Genomic DNA, 17,664 nt, shown 5'->3' with positions numbered 1-17,664 from the left:
GCTGGTCGCACTCGCTCCTGAGCCGACCCTCCCGGTCGAGCTCGCTCCTGAGCCGACCCGCTGGTCGCACTCGCTCCTGAGCCGACCCTCCTGGTCGAGCTCGCTCCTGAGCCGACCCGCTGGTCGCACTCGCTCCTGAGCCGACCCTCCCGGTCGAGCTCGCTCCTGAGCCGACCCGCTGGTCGCACTAGTTTCCAATGCTCAGGATCCTTTCCTTTATGCCGAAAAATCCCCCTGGATCCCGCCCACAAGGCGGGGCTTCTTTCGATTTTTGCTGTGTCAGGATCTGTCCGTAGGCAGGTGTGTCCATGTGTGTGTCCGTACGTCCGTATGTCCTTGTGTGCATCACCCACGGTATTTCCGTTGTCACACTCCCTCCATAAAACCAACGAGCAAACAATCAGATGTTACAAATTGCCTCGAAGTCGTCTCTCTGTCTGGGTGCAATATTATCTCTTGTCTGGCCTTCTTCATGAACCCAAAACACAGACGTTACAAATCGTCTCATAGGCGTCTTTGTTCGTGTTGCACAACCTGGAGGGAGGGGCAACACTCTCTCCGACCCGGCGCACAAAGAAATGGTTAAGAAGTTTTAAGTTAACATTTGTCCCTTACTATTTCACAGTTATGATTCTGTATGTAACCTAAGGTCTGTCGTTTCCCATCGTGGTGCTTGACTCAAGTGGAGGTGTTTCCCCGAGTGTATACACACTCCTATCCCGCGCTGCGGGGATACAAAGACGGCCGGGATCTCCCTTTCTCTCCGAACCTGGGTTTAACATCGTTTTTTTTTATTATGTATTTATATTCGACCTGGTGGTGATTCATCCCGTTATCCTGGCTTTTCCATAAGTTTTACTTTTGTCTTTTCATGCATATGCTTATTACTATTAATTTATTTCCGATATCTTAGGTTAAGGGGTAAGTTTCTTGATCCTAGGAATTCGTATTCCTTGGTGTCTGCATGGTTATATAAGCGGAATATAGTTTACGGTGAATAGCGTTAACATTGATGTTATGTACGATATTATGTATTGTGATGTCTTTAACTTAACTTGTTTGTCAGGGCTTTACTGACACGAAGTTGCATTCCATAGCCCCGCAGTCTTTGCCCCACCCTATCTCTGCTCGCCGTGGTTGTTGCTGTCCAGCTGACGCCGTTAACTCAAGGCCTCATTAATTTCCGTCACTCCTTGTAGGTGAGGGCGGTTGAACCTTGGAGTCAGTTCTGGTTTTTGTCTGCCTGCTTCTTCTTGTGTCCCCTGACCCCGGGAGTTATTATTTCTACTTTTATGGCCTGTCGAAGCCCGACTCGCTGTTGCTGGGCTGGTGTCGTTCCCGGCTTTTTGCTTACGTTTGCAGTTCGCCGTGCTCTTAATTTCCTTCCCTCTTCAACCTTATATCGACTATTCGCTCCTGTCTGGGTGCGATTCAATTTTGACTTAGGAAGGTTCTGATTGTCATATGCTTCGGGTCGAGTTGTATAGAAAGTATTAAAGTATGGAAATAACATTTCATATTGACTTAATGATGGTGATGGTTCAGTAGGCGTAACTTGTGGCCTGGTTTAATTGGAGTGGGTGTGAATATCAATAACTTTAGCCTACCCTGTTGTTAAATTCCGATTTTAACGTTACTTTAATAGCAATACAGAATAATTGAGCTTTTTGTCTTAACTAGGCGAACGCGAACTTCTGGTGACCCCCGCAGCCTTGTTGTTCAGCTGGGTCTGCCTCCTTGAGAGATATACACCACTCTTATTCTCCTCTCACTGTGGCCATCCAACCTTCTGCTCTGGGAGTGTTATTCTTAATTTCAGGTCAAAGGCCCCCTCACGTTCAGACGTGCAGGGTTGTTTAAATCAGCTCCCTCCCCTGTGCACACAGCCTTGAGCTGACCCACTTATTTTCGTTCCCTCAGCTGCAGGAGGACAAGGCGTACTTCTACCTCCCCCCTGTGTGCACGTGTTCCAACTAGCTCGGAATCCCTAAACACACAATCAGTGATGATTCCTGGCTTTCTGTGGTTGTGATTTAGACAAAGGCGCCTCTGCTTTCTTCCATTGCCTTTGAGTAGACACTGCCCTATTATTTGCCCATGTGCTGAGGTCATAGAATTCGTTTTGACTTCAGTAATATTAACATTCAGTATTGGATTAGCAAATGGGCAATGGTTCATTGATGTAGCTTGCAGCCTGGTCTCCAATTTGAGCGAGCGCGAGGATCGATACTTTAGCCTACTCTGTTGTTGAATTTCGAATTTTGACGTTACTTTAAAACCATGCAGGATGGTTGGGCTTTTTGCCTTAACTATGTCTGGCTGACACTCCCACTGTCTCTGCCGCCTGCACGGGTGACATGTGCCCGTTCATCAGGCCTTATCTTTCCTTGAAGCAAGGTTGCAAATTCTGCCATCCTAGCCCTCCTCCAGTTCATTACTTAACAACACCTGGTGTTTTGCAGTTTGCTGCGCTTTGGTGTGTTTCATTCATTAAAAAGTAAAAAGATAATATATAAAAATATCATCAAATATTATTAATCCCAATTTTGGAAGAAGGGTTAGTATACAACAGTACACGCAGTGCCAATGTCCAATCAGGAGGCTGCGAGCACAAATCCTAGTTGCGGATTGGCCTGGCCTTTCATCACTCTGTGGGTTGATACAATTAATAACCACACCGTGACACGTCAACAGTTTGTCCACCACATGGAGATTCGGGGGGAATGTTTGGCGCTTTTGCTTTGGATTAGAGCCACCGGCAGAGATGGCTGTCACCCGGCTGCTCGTTTGAGCAGGGTCGTTTGAGCAGGGAGTGACACGAGGGGCTTGGATTGAGATGCAGAGTGCGGTGGTTAAACGGCTCAAGTGCAACACCTTGGCAGTTCCCACCGCTAATGTCTCACAGGGGAGACGGGAGCACATTTATTGGCATAAAACTTTGCATGGATATACAAAAAATGAGCATTGACTTGTGTGTAAATTAGGCCCTTTAAATTGACTATCGTGCCGAGTGCAAAACTTACATTGTGTAGAAAGCAAACAATAAAGGTGAATTATATTTCACAAAGCAGAGCTTCGTCAGCCCGGCACATGGCGACGGGCATCAGCCAAGCAATGCGGGTAACTGCCCCGCATTGGAGAGCATCGGAGAGCATTTGTACCCAGCTCTCTGAAGTTACAATGGCAGCCGATTTGTATAAATTACCGAAATACTCGTAGAGAGTAACTGTGGATGCTATGATTCGCCGGATAAAGCTCGTGCGGCGCCTGCAGCATTTGTTATTAAGGGGCCCTAAATTTAAAAAAAACATAAATATACAAACACAACTTTTTTACTTGCATAGTAAAGTATTTTTTTGCATTTGCTATACAGCCAGATAATACGACAAATCGATCACCTTAAACACCCAGTCGTTCATAAAAGTTGAAGGCAGTATTGTACTATAGTAATAGAGCAAGTGCAGAATCACTGAACCGGAATTTATAGCTTGAAAGCATTTAGCACGGGGCCCTTGAAAGTGCGGGGCCCGTAGCTACATGTGTAGTAGCTACTTTTGCTACTAGCATAATCCGGCACTGCAGAGCGGTGGCGCAGTGGTTAGCACACCGCACTATGAACCCAGCAACCCGACGTAATGTTTTATTTATTCGAATTTTTCACCGGGAAAATCGCTCGAGATGAAACATCTCGTATGTAAAGGTGTTCAAGATGCGATCGACACATAGACAGCAAACATGCAATGGCATGCACAGTGTTAAAATGTTGAAAATCTATTATACATTTGTACACTGAATATCACACCCAGTCAACCGCATAAATAAATACGTAAATAATTAAGCGGTGCACGCCACCTGCTCGTGCAGAATGTACTGGAGCTGTAACAGCTGCAAATGTTGCGCCAGTGTGTATTTTAAATAAATATTTCAATAAGTTTATACTGGCAGCATGGGTTAGGTGTGCCTGGGAGCTCATTCCATGTGGAGTCAGCTCTTGTGCCCGGGCAAGAGTTGTTGCCAGTCTGTATTTTTACTTGAGGGACAGTTTAATTGTTATTAGTTGGCCTGCGGCCGCCATCTGCTGCACTAAAGACACGCTTGCCTGTTGAACGTGTCCGATTCTACAATTCGGTTACTTTAACTCAACAGGAAAGTGCAACCTCTTTAGACCCTGACCCTTCCTTTTTATACAGTGCCCCCTTTTTTCTTAGGCCTCACCTCTTCCTGATTACACCCCCACCTCTTCCTGATTACAGCCCCACCCCTTCCTGATTACACCCCCACGTCTTCCTCTTTTCGGTAACGCGCCTTTCCTTTTTAGAGCCCGCCCTTATTAATGAGGTGCCATCTTTTCGTGTTTAGGCCCCGCCCCTTCGTCTTTAGGCCCCGCCTATTGGTGTTGAGGCTGCCCGCCCCTTCCCCCCAGACACGGGGTTGGGCTGCTTTGGGTAGTTCGTGGCCGTGGTGGAAGCTGGGGGTCAGAGCGAGCGTGTGCGGCAGCGGTGACAGTAGGGGTCGCGTGCTTTCAGGGAAATGACCAATATCTGTCTGAGAGCAGCAATATAATTATGGATGATGATTTTGGGACCAAAGATCACAGTTGTTTTTGGAGTAAAACAATAGTTGAGAGGGGGGAGGTATTCATATGTAGAGTGGATGCCCCATTTGTATCCACTACCCCATTGGCATCCACTATCATGGAGGGAAAGCCACACCAAGGCTCTTGGGCACGTGGCAATGACACGTCCTGTAGCTGCACTGCCAGATAGATCTGCAACGAGAGTTGTCGGCAGTCCAGTGGGCAACGTCGGCGTGGTCTAGGGCAGGGAGCAAAAGGATGGAGAAGCGTTCGGTTCCCGGCCTGGCGAACATCAGCAGTCCGCGATATCTGGACACGTCCTGCGACCCGGCTTCGCTTGAGCAGCGTGGTGAAGTATGGTCAAACAACCCCAATTTCCGCCACTGTGGGCAAACCTTCATCCCGGAGTGCATTGCCATAGATACGGCTGTAAATTCTCATTTTATGTATTTACATATGTCAGTGTTAGTGGCAGTCGTGGCTTGTTTTTATTGAATTTTATACCATAATGTTTATTTTCCTATCGTAAAAATGGAAAACTCATTCATTATTTAAATATATTTTTTTATATATATGATATGAATGTGTATTATCAGTAGAACATTACTTTTAAAAAATCTAACTAAATATTCTCCAAGTTTCCAAATGTGTTTCATTATAAATACGAATGAAGCAGTGTGTGTGTGTGATCTCGGTCTATCCACCTATGGTAGACAATAGACATACTTGATATTTTCTAGGCTTTAAATAATGGCGGTGTGAATCCTTTGATGCTGCTATGGGGGGTTATGTTCTGGCACTGCGGGGCTTATATATAACTTGTATACCTGAGCCGGCAACACTCCCAGGACGATTGTGATGCCATTACTTGAAACTAAAAAGTATCAATTCGCCAACATATTTATGTTGTTGGGGGGGTGGTGGAAAAAATCACCGACACAATATTGGATCTCAACTTTAAATATCTTTAAAAAAAGAATCAAGATGTAAAAGCCGATGTTTTTTATCAGAATTTGCTTTTGTAGTGAAGAGAAGTCATGTGTGATTGTGACAAAGACATTCCAGTTTATCTGGGTTCCCATTGCGACCTTCTGTTAAGGGACCCCTCCATTCATGCGTTGCTCACAGCCTAAGAGTAGTCCCTTCGTAAGGAACGCGGAGTTTATAATGACATCTCTCAAACGGTAGCTCCACTGTTGTATCACATCCTTGCTGCTCGAAGGCAAACCTGACGTGAAAAAAATGCCAGGTGAGATGACGTAACTTAAAGACCTCATTTGTTTTTTTATTATCAGTTCTAAGCAGTGGCTGACTGATCTTGACATAGGTTTCATGCGTTTGATTTCTGGCGCATTGTACTAAAATACATTTATTCAGTTTTTTTTTATCCACGGTCAAATTGTTTGCATTATTTTATTTGTAGCGCGTAAGAAAATGAATGCCACGGATTTGAGAATATTAGTAACCCCTGATGTTAGTAACCCCTCATTGCATATGTTGTCTCGTCACGACAACCCCTTCTCAGGGGTTACTAGAATTCTTAATATTCTTGAGAAGGTCACGGAGGAGACACTTGGATGGTTCGGGCACTTGTTGTGATGAGACAAAAGACGCAATGAGACGGACTGTGGAGATGCACTCCGGTGCAGGGCAGACGAAGGAGAGGGAGACCTCGGGTGAATTCGGGATGGTGCGGCGTAACGAGATATGAGGACGGGTGGATGTAACGCTCAAAAACAGGCACATAATAGATCGAGGGAGAGAGAGAAATGTAAACCACTCAGAGGTAAAATAGGGAGGTAGAGGCTGGATCCGCAGACGTTGGAGGACAAGGGCGGTGTTTGTACATTGGAGCTGGAGTGCCAGCCAGCCGTAGCGCAAGTGGGAGGCAGAGGACGGCTAGCTGTGCAGCAGTTGCCACCTGGTGTAGGGAATGAGGCGATGATGACAGGCAGATTCATTACCAGCCGTGGCCGCGATGCGTACCTGTCAACCCCTTATCAGTGGCCTACCTTATTACAAACCAATTCAAACCTTGTTGGTCACCCCGTGCCCCTTAGAAATCTCATCCTACAAAGTCCCATCACAAGGGAGAAACACAAACAAATAGACAAAAATGTTTTACTCAATTTCCCTGTACAAGAATACGGGTAAACCGTATGGGTTGACAGGTATTGTAATGTCCCTTTGTTACGTTGACTCGTACACGACACCCTGGTGGCTTCGCCTTCCCTAAACAACCGGCATGAGGAGGTACAGCTTGCCCCTCGGTTAACGTTTTAATACGTTCCACGAAAGCTACTGTTAAGCGAAATAACTGTTAATCGAATATAGGAATTACAGGAGTCTGCAAGAGAGATGTTTTTTTTCCCACTGCCAAAACAGAAAACGTTATAATTTAAACAGCGTGCTGTGTGTGGTGTGTGGAGTGTGGTGTGTGGTGTGTGTAGTGTGGTGTGTGTGGAGTGTGGTGTGTAGAGTGTGGTGTGTGGTGTGTGGAGTGTGGTGTGTGGAGTGTGTAGTGTGGTGTGTGGAGTGTGGTGTGTGGTGTGTGTAGTGTGGTGTGTGTGGAGTGTGGTGTGTGGAGTGTGGTGTGTGGAGTGTGTAGTGTGGTGTGTGTGGAGTGTGGTGTGTGGAGTGTGGTGTGTGGAGCGGGGTGCAGTGATTTCCTGACGGCCCTTTGCTGCATTGGCATTGCTGCTGCATTGGCATTGCTGCTGCATTGGCATTGCTGCTGCATTGGCATTGCTGCTGCATTGGTATTGCTGCTGCATTGGTATTGCTGCTGCATTGGTATTGCTGCCCCGCCTATGCTGCTGGTGCTGCTGATACACTTGGGCTACGCCAAACCTTTATAAACAGTTTGCCTTTAGAGGATAACCTCTTTTCCTGATGACGACCGCTTGTGTTGCGATCGAAACGTCGTGATGTTTTTATTCACTTTATTTGTATTTTTTTTCTATCTACGTGACTTTACCGAAAGAACCAAAGAATATTACACAAAGCCAGTCGACCTCTTAACGCTCATAAATGGGCGTCGATGATTGGCTGAGGGCATGGCCCATGAGCACTCGGATTGGCCGAAATTGGCGCCTTGCATGCATAACGTAAACGTGCCGTTAGTCAAAATGTTACCGTTAAGTCTAAACCATGGGGTCACGATGGGAGGCCAAACGTTAACCGATATAAGAGGGAGAGGCGTTGTTGGGGTCCTCTGTAGGTGAGAAGAATGATCTTGAATTCCACACGGAACCCGACCAGTGCAGACTGCAGAGGTAATGTGTTCACAGCAACTGGTGTTGAAGCAAGAAACTCTGGCAAGCTGCATTCTGCACGTGCCGGATAATAATGATGAGTTGCGAAAAATCGATGCGTGAAAAGACAAATGCGCGAACCAGCTTCTTGTGGTCCGATAACGAGAGAACGGGGCGCAAACTGGCGATATTTCTGAGGTGAAAGAAGGCAGCCCTAATGCCCTTGTTAATGTGCGCTTCGGAGGTTAGTGAGGGATCAAGGATGACACCAAGGTTGCGAGCTGTCTGAGCAGCACCGACATAGTGGCCATGAACTAACACACTGGCCGAGCCAGCCTTAGGCAATCGATGACGGGACCCAACAAGCAGCACCTCTGTCTTATCAGCGTTTAACTTAAGCAAGTTAGACTGCATCCTAACCTTAATGGCCGCAATAGAAGATGACACGCGAGATGCTGCTGCATTGAGGGAGGATTCAACGTTAATGTGAATCTGAGTGGCATCGGCGTAACAATTTAAACAAAGTTCAAGTTGGCGTGTGATATGGTCAAGTGGGGCCAAATATGTGCAGAGCCAAAGTGGGCCAAAGGCTGAATCCTGGGGGATATCAAAAGGAACACAATATGTGTCTGAATTTGTCCTTCCCAGGCTGACAAATTGCTTACCCTCAGGTAGGTAGGAAGTAGACCAGCGCAAAACACTTCCCGCAACCCCCATATAGCCTTCCAAATGCACGGGCAAAATGCAATGATCAATAGTGTCAAAGGCAGCACTCAGGTCCAAAAGGACAATAATGCTAGGCCTGCCTGCATCAGCAGCAAATCATTGACAACCCCTAACCAGAGCCGTTTCCGTGAAATGTCCGCGGAGAAGCAAAATGTGCCCCGCGTATGGATCGGGCTCCTCCGCGCCATCTGCGCGGCCTTGGAGGTGCACGCAGGGACCTGGGAAACGCTCGTCAAGGGCCGTTTAGCAAAGGTCATTAAGGAGGCAGGATATACAGAGAAACATTGAACTGTTATGGGGGGGGGGGGGTCGGGACGTTGGTGGACGGGGGGCTATGGAATGGGGGGGGGGGCGTCGTGGTTTCACGGCTTGCTGCTTCCACAATATCGGAATTGTCTCTCGAGCTGCAGATGTGAATTATTTACGCATAAAGGAGACGGTGACGACAAGAAAATATCAGGTGAAAATAACAAATGTGTTTATTCCGAGACCTTGAAGGTGAAACATAAAAGAAAGACAAGGAAAGCATTTTTTCTTTCCTTCCAGTCTGTTATTAAAAGCATTGTGGCCGGGATGAAAGACCAACTAACCGCGTACTGAGTGCGATCAATGGACATTTCAAAATACAATGAGATGTCTCTGGGCATCTGTTAAAGGACACGTAACAAGACGAGCCACGGCGGGGAGTGGGTGACGGAGGAGCGATTGTTGGGTTGGTCCTGTTCGGGGTAACAAATGAACGCCCTTTACGAGCTTCACGTACGTAACGTCCGTGGGAAGGTAACACAGTCCGCATTTTAAAAGGTTTCAGACGTACGCTACTATGCGTGCGTATATTAATATATAACTAATAGAGCTATATGAGTGCAGAATTATATAAAATGGCAGAATAATGTAATGGACGCAAGAACGAAAGTGGAGATTTGATGGACACAGAGATTGGTCACTCTGCGATCTGTCCACTGCTGGACGAAGGCCTTCCCAAGCCGGTGCCATCTCCCGCGGTGTCGCCATGCGACAATCCATCCATCAATAACATTTGCCACGAGCACATCGTCGAGCTTAAGGAGCGCATTCAGAGGCACAGGGGGAATACAAAAAGAGAGAGAAATAGGGAGAGACTTTGGATTCTGACAAAAGGACGACACGGAGAGCCGTTGGTGCGACGCGGCTGGAGAGGAGTGAGTGGATCTCGAGACGCCTGGAGCTGCGGCCACTGGGGGCCCGAGGGCCGTGACCCCCTAACCAGCGAGCACAAACAAATGACTGCAGGAACCCATACTCTTTGGTTCTTTCGGTAAGTCACGTAGGTAGAAAATATAATAAATTACGACGTTTCGGGCGCAACACAAGCGCCCGAAACGTCGTGATTTATTTTATTTTATACCTACGTGACTTGACCGAAAGAACCAAAGAGTATGTTGTTGAATTTAGTTTCAGCCGAGTACCCCCCCCCCCCCCCCACCTCCTTCCCTGACCCAACATGTTTCTAGAAATGTATGAATAATGAACATCAATATTGTTCATGCAATTGTCCGTTTTGTGAGGTATCCCAAACACTTCTTACAACTGCAAGCGAATCAAAATGTAATTCAATTGATGCTCAGCATGCGTAATGTCATTTGTTTGTGCTCGCTGGTTATTCTTGAAACCACATTGCTTACGATCAAAGAGTTTAGAAAGGTCTTCTATATCATTCTCGTTTACCATGTGGATTTACATTTTTACATCGTTTATTTTATATTGGCGCATTCCTACATAATTATTCACCAATGACTCTCACATATGATATAATTTATCACGTTTATAAATCACCTCACGTACCCCCTGGGACATTGCCACGTGTACCCCAAGGGCCCACGTAACCCCCGGTTGAGAACCACTGCCCTAGAGTTGGTGCACACAAGCCGAGTGTGTTATCATTCCGCGTTCTGGGGTGGACGTCCTCTTGGATGAGTTCCCTCCTCCGTTGGCTACCACTTTGTGCTTCGTCTCGACTGCCAGAAGGTCCCTCTCCAGAACGTGTCCTGCTAAAACTCGCTATGCTGTTTAAAAATATATATTGATGGAATTATGCATCAATATTGAATTATGCATCAATATTGATGCATAATTATGGAATTGAGTGCGATGCATCAATACCATATCTATAATTTGCACGTGCTCTCCAATTGAACGTTTCCTCTTCCTCTCCCACTGTCATTCGAAGTGGGCACCTCTCCAACCTTCTTTGCACGTTTTTGAGCTTGTTCCATTGTCTGTGTTAATGCTCCCGGTGCTGAATCCATAACGCCAATACAAGGTTATACTCATGAGATTCTTCCTCTCCTAACACCTTGCCACGTTGATATTCAAGATTAGGTTTTCATTTCCAGAAGCACTCCAATCTGCTCTTCGTTTCGTCACCGTTGTCCCCACTCGACCCTCAGCAACTTTTCACCCGAGGTGGGCGTTGGAAACTGATAGCGCGCTCATCGTTTTTCCCCGCCGTGTTTTTTGGCCCCCCGAGGAATGTTTGCTTTCGTCAACGGCCACTTGGAACGTCGGCACAACTTTTTGAGTTTTCATCGTAAACAACAAAAAAAACCACGAGCCCCCCCCCCCCCACTGCCCACGTGCGGCTCGCATCCTAATTCACGGAAGACGGAACCCATGCGAAGGAAGGTGGGGGGGTGAAAGATGGGTTCAGGGGACTTCGGCAACGACGTTAACTCCTCGATCCCTGAGCGCGACGCCGCCAAATGGGAAACTTGACGATGGTTAACAATTTTGTGGAGTCGTGGCGTCGTGACAAAGAAAGAAATGCACGTGCCTGTCCGCGATGCGTGCGTGCAGTGACCGCCCCTTCAGCCTTCACGCAGAAAGGGCCCTCAGCCCCCGGCTGCACTCTTACCCTGGACAAATCCACGAAAGAGCGAGACGAATCTATCGTGACATTTACGACATTTAAAATGTAACAGAAGCACCGTCACGTTTTCCATATTTTGTTTACGCCGCCAATTTGCCACGCAACGTATGTGGCTGTAGCAGCAATTCGTGAAAAGTATTGGGGAAAAAGTTGCAGTTTGTGTTGATCCTTAAGTCTTTTTATTTCTTAAAATCCTAAAGACTAAACCTTAATATAATTTTTGTCCGTCAGAAATCATAGACAACGGATTGTGTTTTTTTTTACAATTCCTGTTAGCCATTACAAAAGGAAAAACGTTATCCTGTCGGTTTAAATTTTGTTAACTTTTTTTGTGTGTGGATGCTCTGACGATGGGAATAATCCGTACAAAGCAGGAGGGTTGGACTCGAATTGGCAGGGCCTCTCTAATAATGCAGGCCCTAAATGAGAACGATTTCACAGTGATTAAGAGCGATGCTGATGTTAATACTCAGTCTGCACTGAAGCACATGATGTTGAGAACAAAAATAAAACAATGAGGTGTATGTACAGTATTTAATCTTGATTCCATTCGAGCCACTGGCTTTGATGCCATTTCATCGGTTTTTTTATTAGTTATATTTTCTTATTGAACAAAGTGTCACCGAGTCTCAGGCCTCTTCTTTCGGGATCGTGCGACGTTTCACAGTCGACGGTGATGTTGCGATCTTTTCCCCAATGGCGCGTATTGTTACCGGTCAAGCAGGTCGTGGATCGAAACCACGAACTTCTGCAACAAATGGCAAAACACGCTGTCGCTGAACCACGTTATCCATCTGTGTGTTTGTAATGTAGCACAATGGAACTCCAATAAAATCTGCGGTTGTAATAACTCCTAACATTTACGGCTAAAGATCACAGAATGTTTTTTATTTCAGGTTGACTCCAAAAGTATCTGAAAGTTTTATGAGTTAAAATAAACTAAAAACTCCACATCGCAGCGTGAGTTCACGGCACCTTCTGCGGGTGGCATGTGCGTTGAAGTCACACACACCGAGAGAGAGTGATTGGAACGTGGCTGCTGTGTTCAAGCACGTTGTGGCGGCGCGTACTTCGCACAGAGGTGCAACTTAACGGGCACGTGGAGACGCTCAAATAGAGATCCGGCAGATCACAGGGGCAGCGTGAACGCCACCTGTGCCGCGCACTGCACACCTGAGCAGCGGCTTCAAAGACACCCGTCCCGCACCGCTTGCAAACAAAATCATAATTTCCCTCGTGGTGTCTCGCGAATTCTGGGCAGAGATCGTTTCGCGGCGCCCAAAAAAATCCGTGAATTTCGCGTGATGTGGGATTGTCACCCCACGTGATGTGGGATTGTCACCCCACGTGATGTGGGATTGTGACCACGTGGTGTGGGATTGTCACCCCACGTGATGTGGGATTGTCACCCCACGTGGTGTGGGATTGTCACCACGTGATGTGGGATTGTCACCCCACGTGATGTGGGATTGTCACCCCACGTGATGTGGGATTGTCACCCCACGTGATGTGGGATTGTGACCACGTGATGTGGGATTGTCACCCCACGTGATGTGGGATTGTCACCCCACGTGGTGTGGGATTGTCACCACGTGATGTGGGATTGTCACCCCACGTGATGTGGGATTGTGACCACGTGGTGTGGGATTGTGACCACGTGGTGTGGGATTGTCACCACGTGATGTGGGATTGTCACCCCACGTGATGTGGGATTGTCACCACGTGATGTGGGATTGTCACCACGTGATGTGGGATTGTGACCACGTGGTGTGGGATTGTGACCACGTGGTGTGGGATTGTCACCACGTGATGTGGGATTGTCACCACGTGATGTGGGATTGTCACCACGTGATGTGGGATTGTCACCCCACGTGATGTGGGATTGTCACCACGTGATGTGGGATTGTCACCACGTGATGTGGGATTGTGACCACGTGGTGTGGGATTGTGACCACGTGGTGTGGGATTGTCACCACGTGATGTGGGATTGTCACCACGTGATGTGGGATTGTTACCACGTGATGTGGGATTGTGACCACGTGGTGTGGGATTGTGACCACGTGGTGTGGGATTGTCACCACGTGATGTGGGATTGTCACCACGTGATGTGGGATTGTCACCACGTGATGTGGGATTGTTACCACGTGATGTGGGATTGTGACCACGTGGTGTGGGATTGTGACCACGTGGTGTGGGATTGTCACCACGTGATGTGGGATTGTCACCCCACGTGATGTGGGATTGTCACCCCACGTGATGTGGGATTGTGACCACGTGGTGTGGGATTGTGACCACGTGGTGTGGGATTGTCACCACGTGGTGTGGGATTGTCACCCCACGTGATGTGGGATTGTCACCCCACGTGGTGTGGGATTGTCACCACGTGATGTGGGATTGTCACCCCACGTGATGTGGGATTGTGACCACGTGATGTGGGATTGTCACCCCACGTGATGTGGGATTGTCACCCCACGTGATGTGGGATTGTCACCCCACGTGATGTGGGATTGTCACCACGTGATGTGGGATTGTCACCCCACGTGATGTGGGATTGTGACCACGTGGTGTGGGATTGTGACCACGTGGTGTGGGATTGTCACCACGTGATGTGGGATTGTCACCCCACGTGATGTGGGATTGTCACCACGTGATGTGGGATTGTCACCACGTGATGTGGGATTGTGACCACGTGGTGTGGGATTGTGACCACGTGGTGTGGGATTGTCACCACGTGATGTGGGATTGTGACTGCGCGGGGGGCGGAAGGGGGCTGGTGGGGTGGGGTAGGGGGGCAGGGGTGGCGAACTCGAGGTGGGGTGGTTTAGACATTGCCATGGAGCCATTGGGGGTGTCGGAAAGTTTAGGATTTACTTAATTTTTGGAGTTTCACTGCGGTTTATTTCGATTGCGTAGCACATTGCTGCATTATAATTTATTAAAAAGGAAAATCGTAGCGTATGGGAAACTTAAGTACGTGCACTACGTTAGTAATGGATTAAGTTGTATTATTTATTCTCCCTCAGCTTTGCAATTATAAAGGAACACAGATTAAGAAATTATGTAGACTCTGTGTTATGTGCACTGTAATCGCGAGAGTCGTAAGCTGCACTGTTTTATTAGGCGTACCGTTTCGCCTTTATTATATATAAAAAAAACTCAACTCAAATAGAAGCTCACCTGTGTAAATGTTTACTTTTCTTGGCAAGTTTTAATGGAATATATGGGAAGCTCCTCGAAGCCGATTGCACATAATTGCTCTGCCATCGCAGCCGAGTGGCCCCAGCAGCAGCGCTTGGTACCGCCGTGGGCACGACGTCCCTGCTGCCTCTGGTGACCCAGCGGGCACCGCGCCGTGCAGCCCGCAAGGTCATGCCGACTCTCTCTGTGCACGAGCACTGGCACTTGACGACGACGCAGTCGTCGTAACGCATAAGGCGCGGCAATGAAGGTTGAGCCGATGGCACAAGTCTCATGAATTATGGGCGACTGCACCGGCAAACCTGGGGGTTTTGGGCTGTTTGCGAAAAATACCGTGTTCCCGTCAAGAATTGAGATATGAATGAAATCTCGCCAACAATTGATGCTTTTCCAATGAAGGTGTACTTGCAGCGGGCTATGCATTTTATTTGAGCTGCATTTCAAGGAGACATTGATGCAATCAATGTGTCCCAATTTTGGACACACATGTAGGATGGACAACAACATGGACATTAAAAGTGTGTTGTTGTTCGGAGCCATGGAAGGAACCGGGAAGAGAGGAAGACCTCACTGGGAACGGCTGGACGACGACGACATAAGTGTTTGGTGCCAGAAAGATGTGGCCTCTACTTGAGCATAGTATTAGCACAAGACAGAAGAAAGTGGAAATAAATGATGAAATATACAGTGGACACGTATGGGCTATCTGCCCATGGATTGTGATGATGATGATTGATGGTATGTGATTTTGTAAGTATCCAGGCCAAATCCATTGAGATAGCCTCCATTTTTAATCTCAAAAGATAAGGCGCAACCCTGCAATTGCCCACTCATGACACTGCTTGCGGAAGGACCTCCACTTGAGGGAGCTCTAGAGAGCCCCGCCAGTGGTTATTGTGCCCTACTCTTCTCCGCTGGCTACACATCTTGGTGGAAGTGTGAATACCCCCACTTTACTTCACCACAGGGAAAATACCGATCGACTTGCTGCGGTTGCCCATGCAAAGCTAGTATGGAGGAGGTTGCGGCTTCAATCCTGACCCTGACGCCTGCTGTATATTTGGAGTTTGCACGTCTCTCTCTTCGTGGTCGCATGGATTTTTCTCCGGGTCCTCCAGTTTTTCCCTCCACACTTCGAATCAACGTCACGCGTTCAGAGTATTTTGTTGCTCCAAATTTCCACGTGATGATAAGCCGCTTCGTTGAGCCATCGTGTGTGACCAGGTCGCTTTGAAAGAGAGCTATATAGCCCAGTGGGCCCTACCTGGTAAAATAAAATAAACAAACGCCGCTGGGTGCACAGAGGAACTGGCGCGGGGAGATTTTATAAACTTCCACAGTCGTTTTCAACGACCGCGCCGGCAGCATCCACCTTGCATGCTGAAGTGGTCACGGACCGAGCGTGGACAACGCATGGGAACCCCGTCATTGCGCATCGCTGCGGTAATTGGGGCTCGCCGCAACGGGGGTTCCCATTCCCAGCGGCGGTGCCGCGATCGCCTCCCAGCTCCCGCGCCCCACCGCACCTGCGTGCACCAATTCCACTGTGGTGAAGGCCACTGTTGAACGGAAGGTTACGTTAAACACGTTTTAAAAGAGGTGCTGTCGAGCCAAGCGTGCACGAGAACGATACGATACTGGGTACTTTTTACTAAAGCTAAAAAAACTTTTTATTTTTATTTTAGCAGGTAAGGCCCCACTGAGCTATGTACTTTTTTAGACGCGACCTGGCCATCACAAATGATAGCCCACCGAAGTGGCTCACCACGTGGACATTTACAGCGGCCAAACACTCTGAACGCACGTTGAATGTAGTTGTGGAGGGAAATACCGGAAGACCCTGAGACAAGTCCACGCAACCACGGGGAGAGCATGCAAACTCCAAATATACAGCAGGCGTCAGTGGTCGGGATCAAACCCACGACCTCCTGCATACCAGGCGAGGTAGTTAACATCTCATTAACGCCAGTAGTTTTTAGGAAAGCAGGAAGTAGCCGACCGGCTCAGTAAAAATGTTATTTTTTTTTCTTATAATTATTAAAGTGTGCATAATATATAGCACTGCATTATGAATATTCGAGCTACGTTGCAGTTTTCAGTTCATAGTTTACTTTTATGTACAGAAAATCATGCAGAAATTCCTCATGTCATCATATATGGTCGTAGGATGTCCAATGAACGATTGTTTGACCGTTTTCCTTTCTTTACCCAGTAAAATCCAGTTGAGTCTCAAGTATTTATCCTGGAGAACTCCGATGAGCTATGAAGCTCTTTTTGTCACAGATGTCCGGTAGGGGTGGGTCATAAAGTTACAACAACAAAAAACCCGAGAACCCAGAAGAATCCCATGCAGAACAGGGGGACTACACACAGAGAGGTGCCAGAGTCGGGAATCGAACCCGGGTCCTTCTTGACGTGAGGCACAGGCGTTACCACTGCATCACTGCCACCGTGGCCATGCTGCCCATTCGATCTGCCGCGTCGCTCTCTCCGCCAGGGGTCAAGTTCACGTTCCACACGTTGCACCTGGAGAGCCAGCATGACTACCTGCTGGTGACGGAGAGCGGCAGCTTCGCGTCCCCCCTGGCGCGGATCACGGGCGCCGCACTCCCGCCGCCGCTCAGCGCCGGGACGCTCGGCAACTACCAGGCCCAGCTGCGCTTCGTCTCCGACTTCTCCATGTCCTACGAGGGCTTCAACATCACGTTCAGCGGTACGGTGCGCACGCGCCCGCACACGCGCATCTCCCACAGCCGTACTGGGACTGACGAGGGGGGGGGCGTTGCTCTGGGGGCAGCCGCGATATAATGTTTTACGACATGACGATTGTCCGCACCTCCGATTGGCACAGTTGTCTATTTACAGTGTGAAAGAAGAAAGAAGTGGGTCTCTATGATTCTATATTTCTCTGGATCTCTGTGGGTCTCGGTGGGTCTCTTCCTTCCGATATTAGGAACCCAGTTGAGCTGCACTTTTTAATCATCAAAGATTGAAAACTCATT

The 17,664-nt window shown here is 48.0% G+C and overlaps 1 protein-coding gene across 3 annotated transcripts in view; it reads left to right on the top strand.

Annotated features, from left to right (window-relative positions):
• LOC133353013 (CUB and sushi domain-containing protein 3-like) overlaps positions 1-17,664 on the top strand; it is a 639,938-nt gene that overhangs the window by 457,924 nt on the left and 164,350 nt on the right. For all 3 annotated transcript variants that reach the window (XM_061569078.1, XM_061569077.1, XM_061569076.1), the window contains one exon: positions 17,160-17,375. In XM_061569078.1, coding sequence (XP_061425062.1) covers positions 17,160-17,375 — 216 coding nt within the window. The remainder of the gene's footprint in view (positions 1-17,159; positions 17,376-17,664) is intronic.

This window comes from Lethenteron reissneri, chromosome 42 (genome assembly GCF_015708825.2).
Source record: "Lethenteron reissneri isolate LAM-NWPU_2019-01 chromosome 42, ASM1570882v1, whole genome shotgun sequence".
NCBI classification, from domain to species: Eukaryota; Metazoa; Chordata; class Hyperoartia; order Petromyzontiformes; family Petromyzontidae; genus Lethenteron; species Lethenteron reissneri.
Note: the sequence above shows the minus strand (reverse complement) of the source record. Positions and strands in the feature narration are given on the sequence as shown.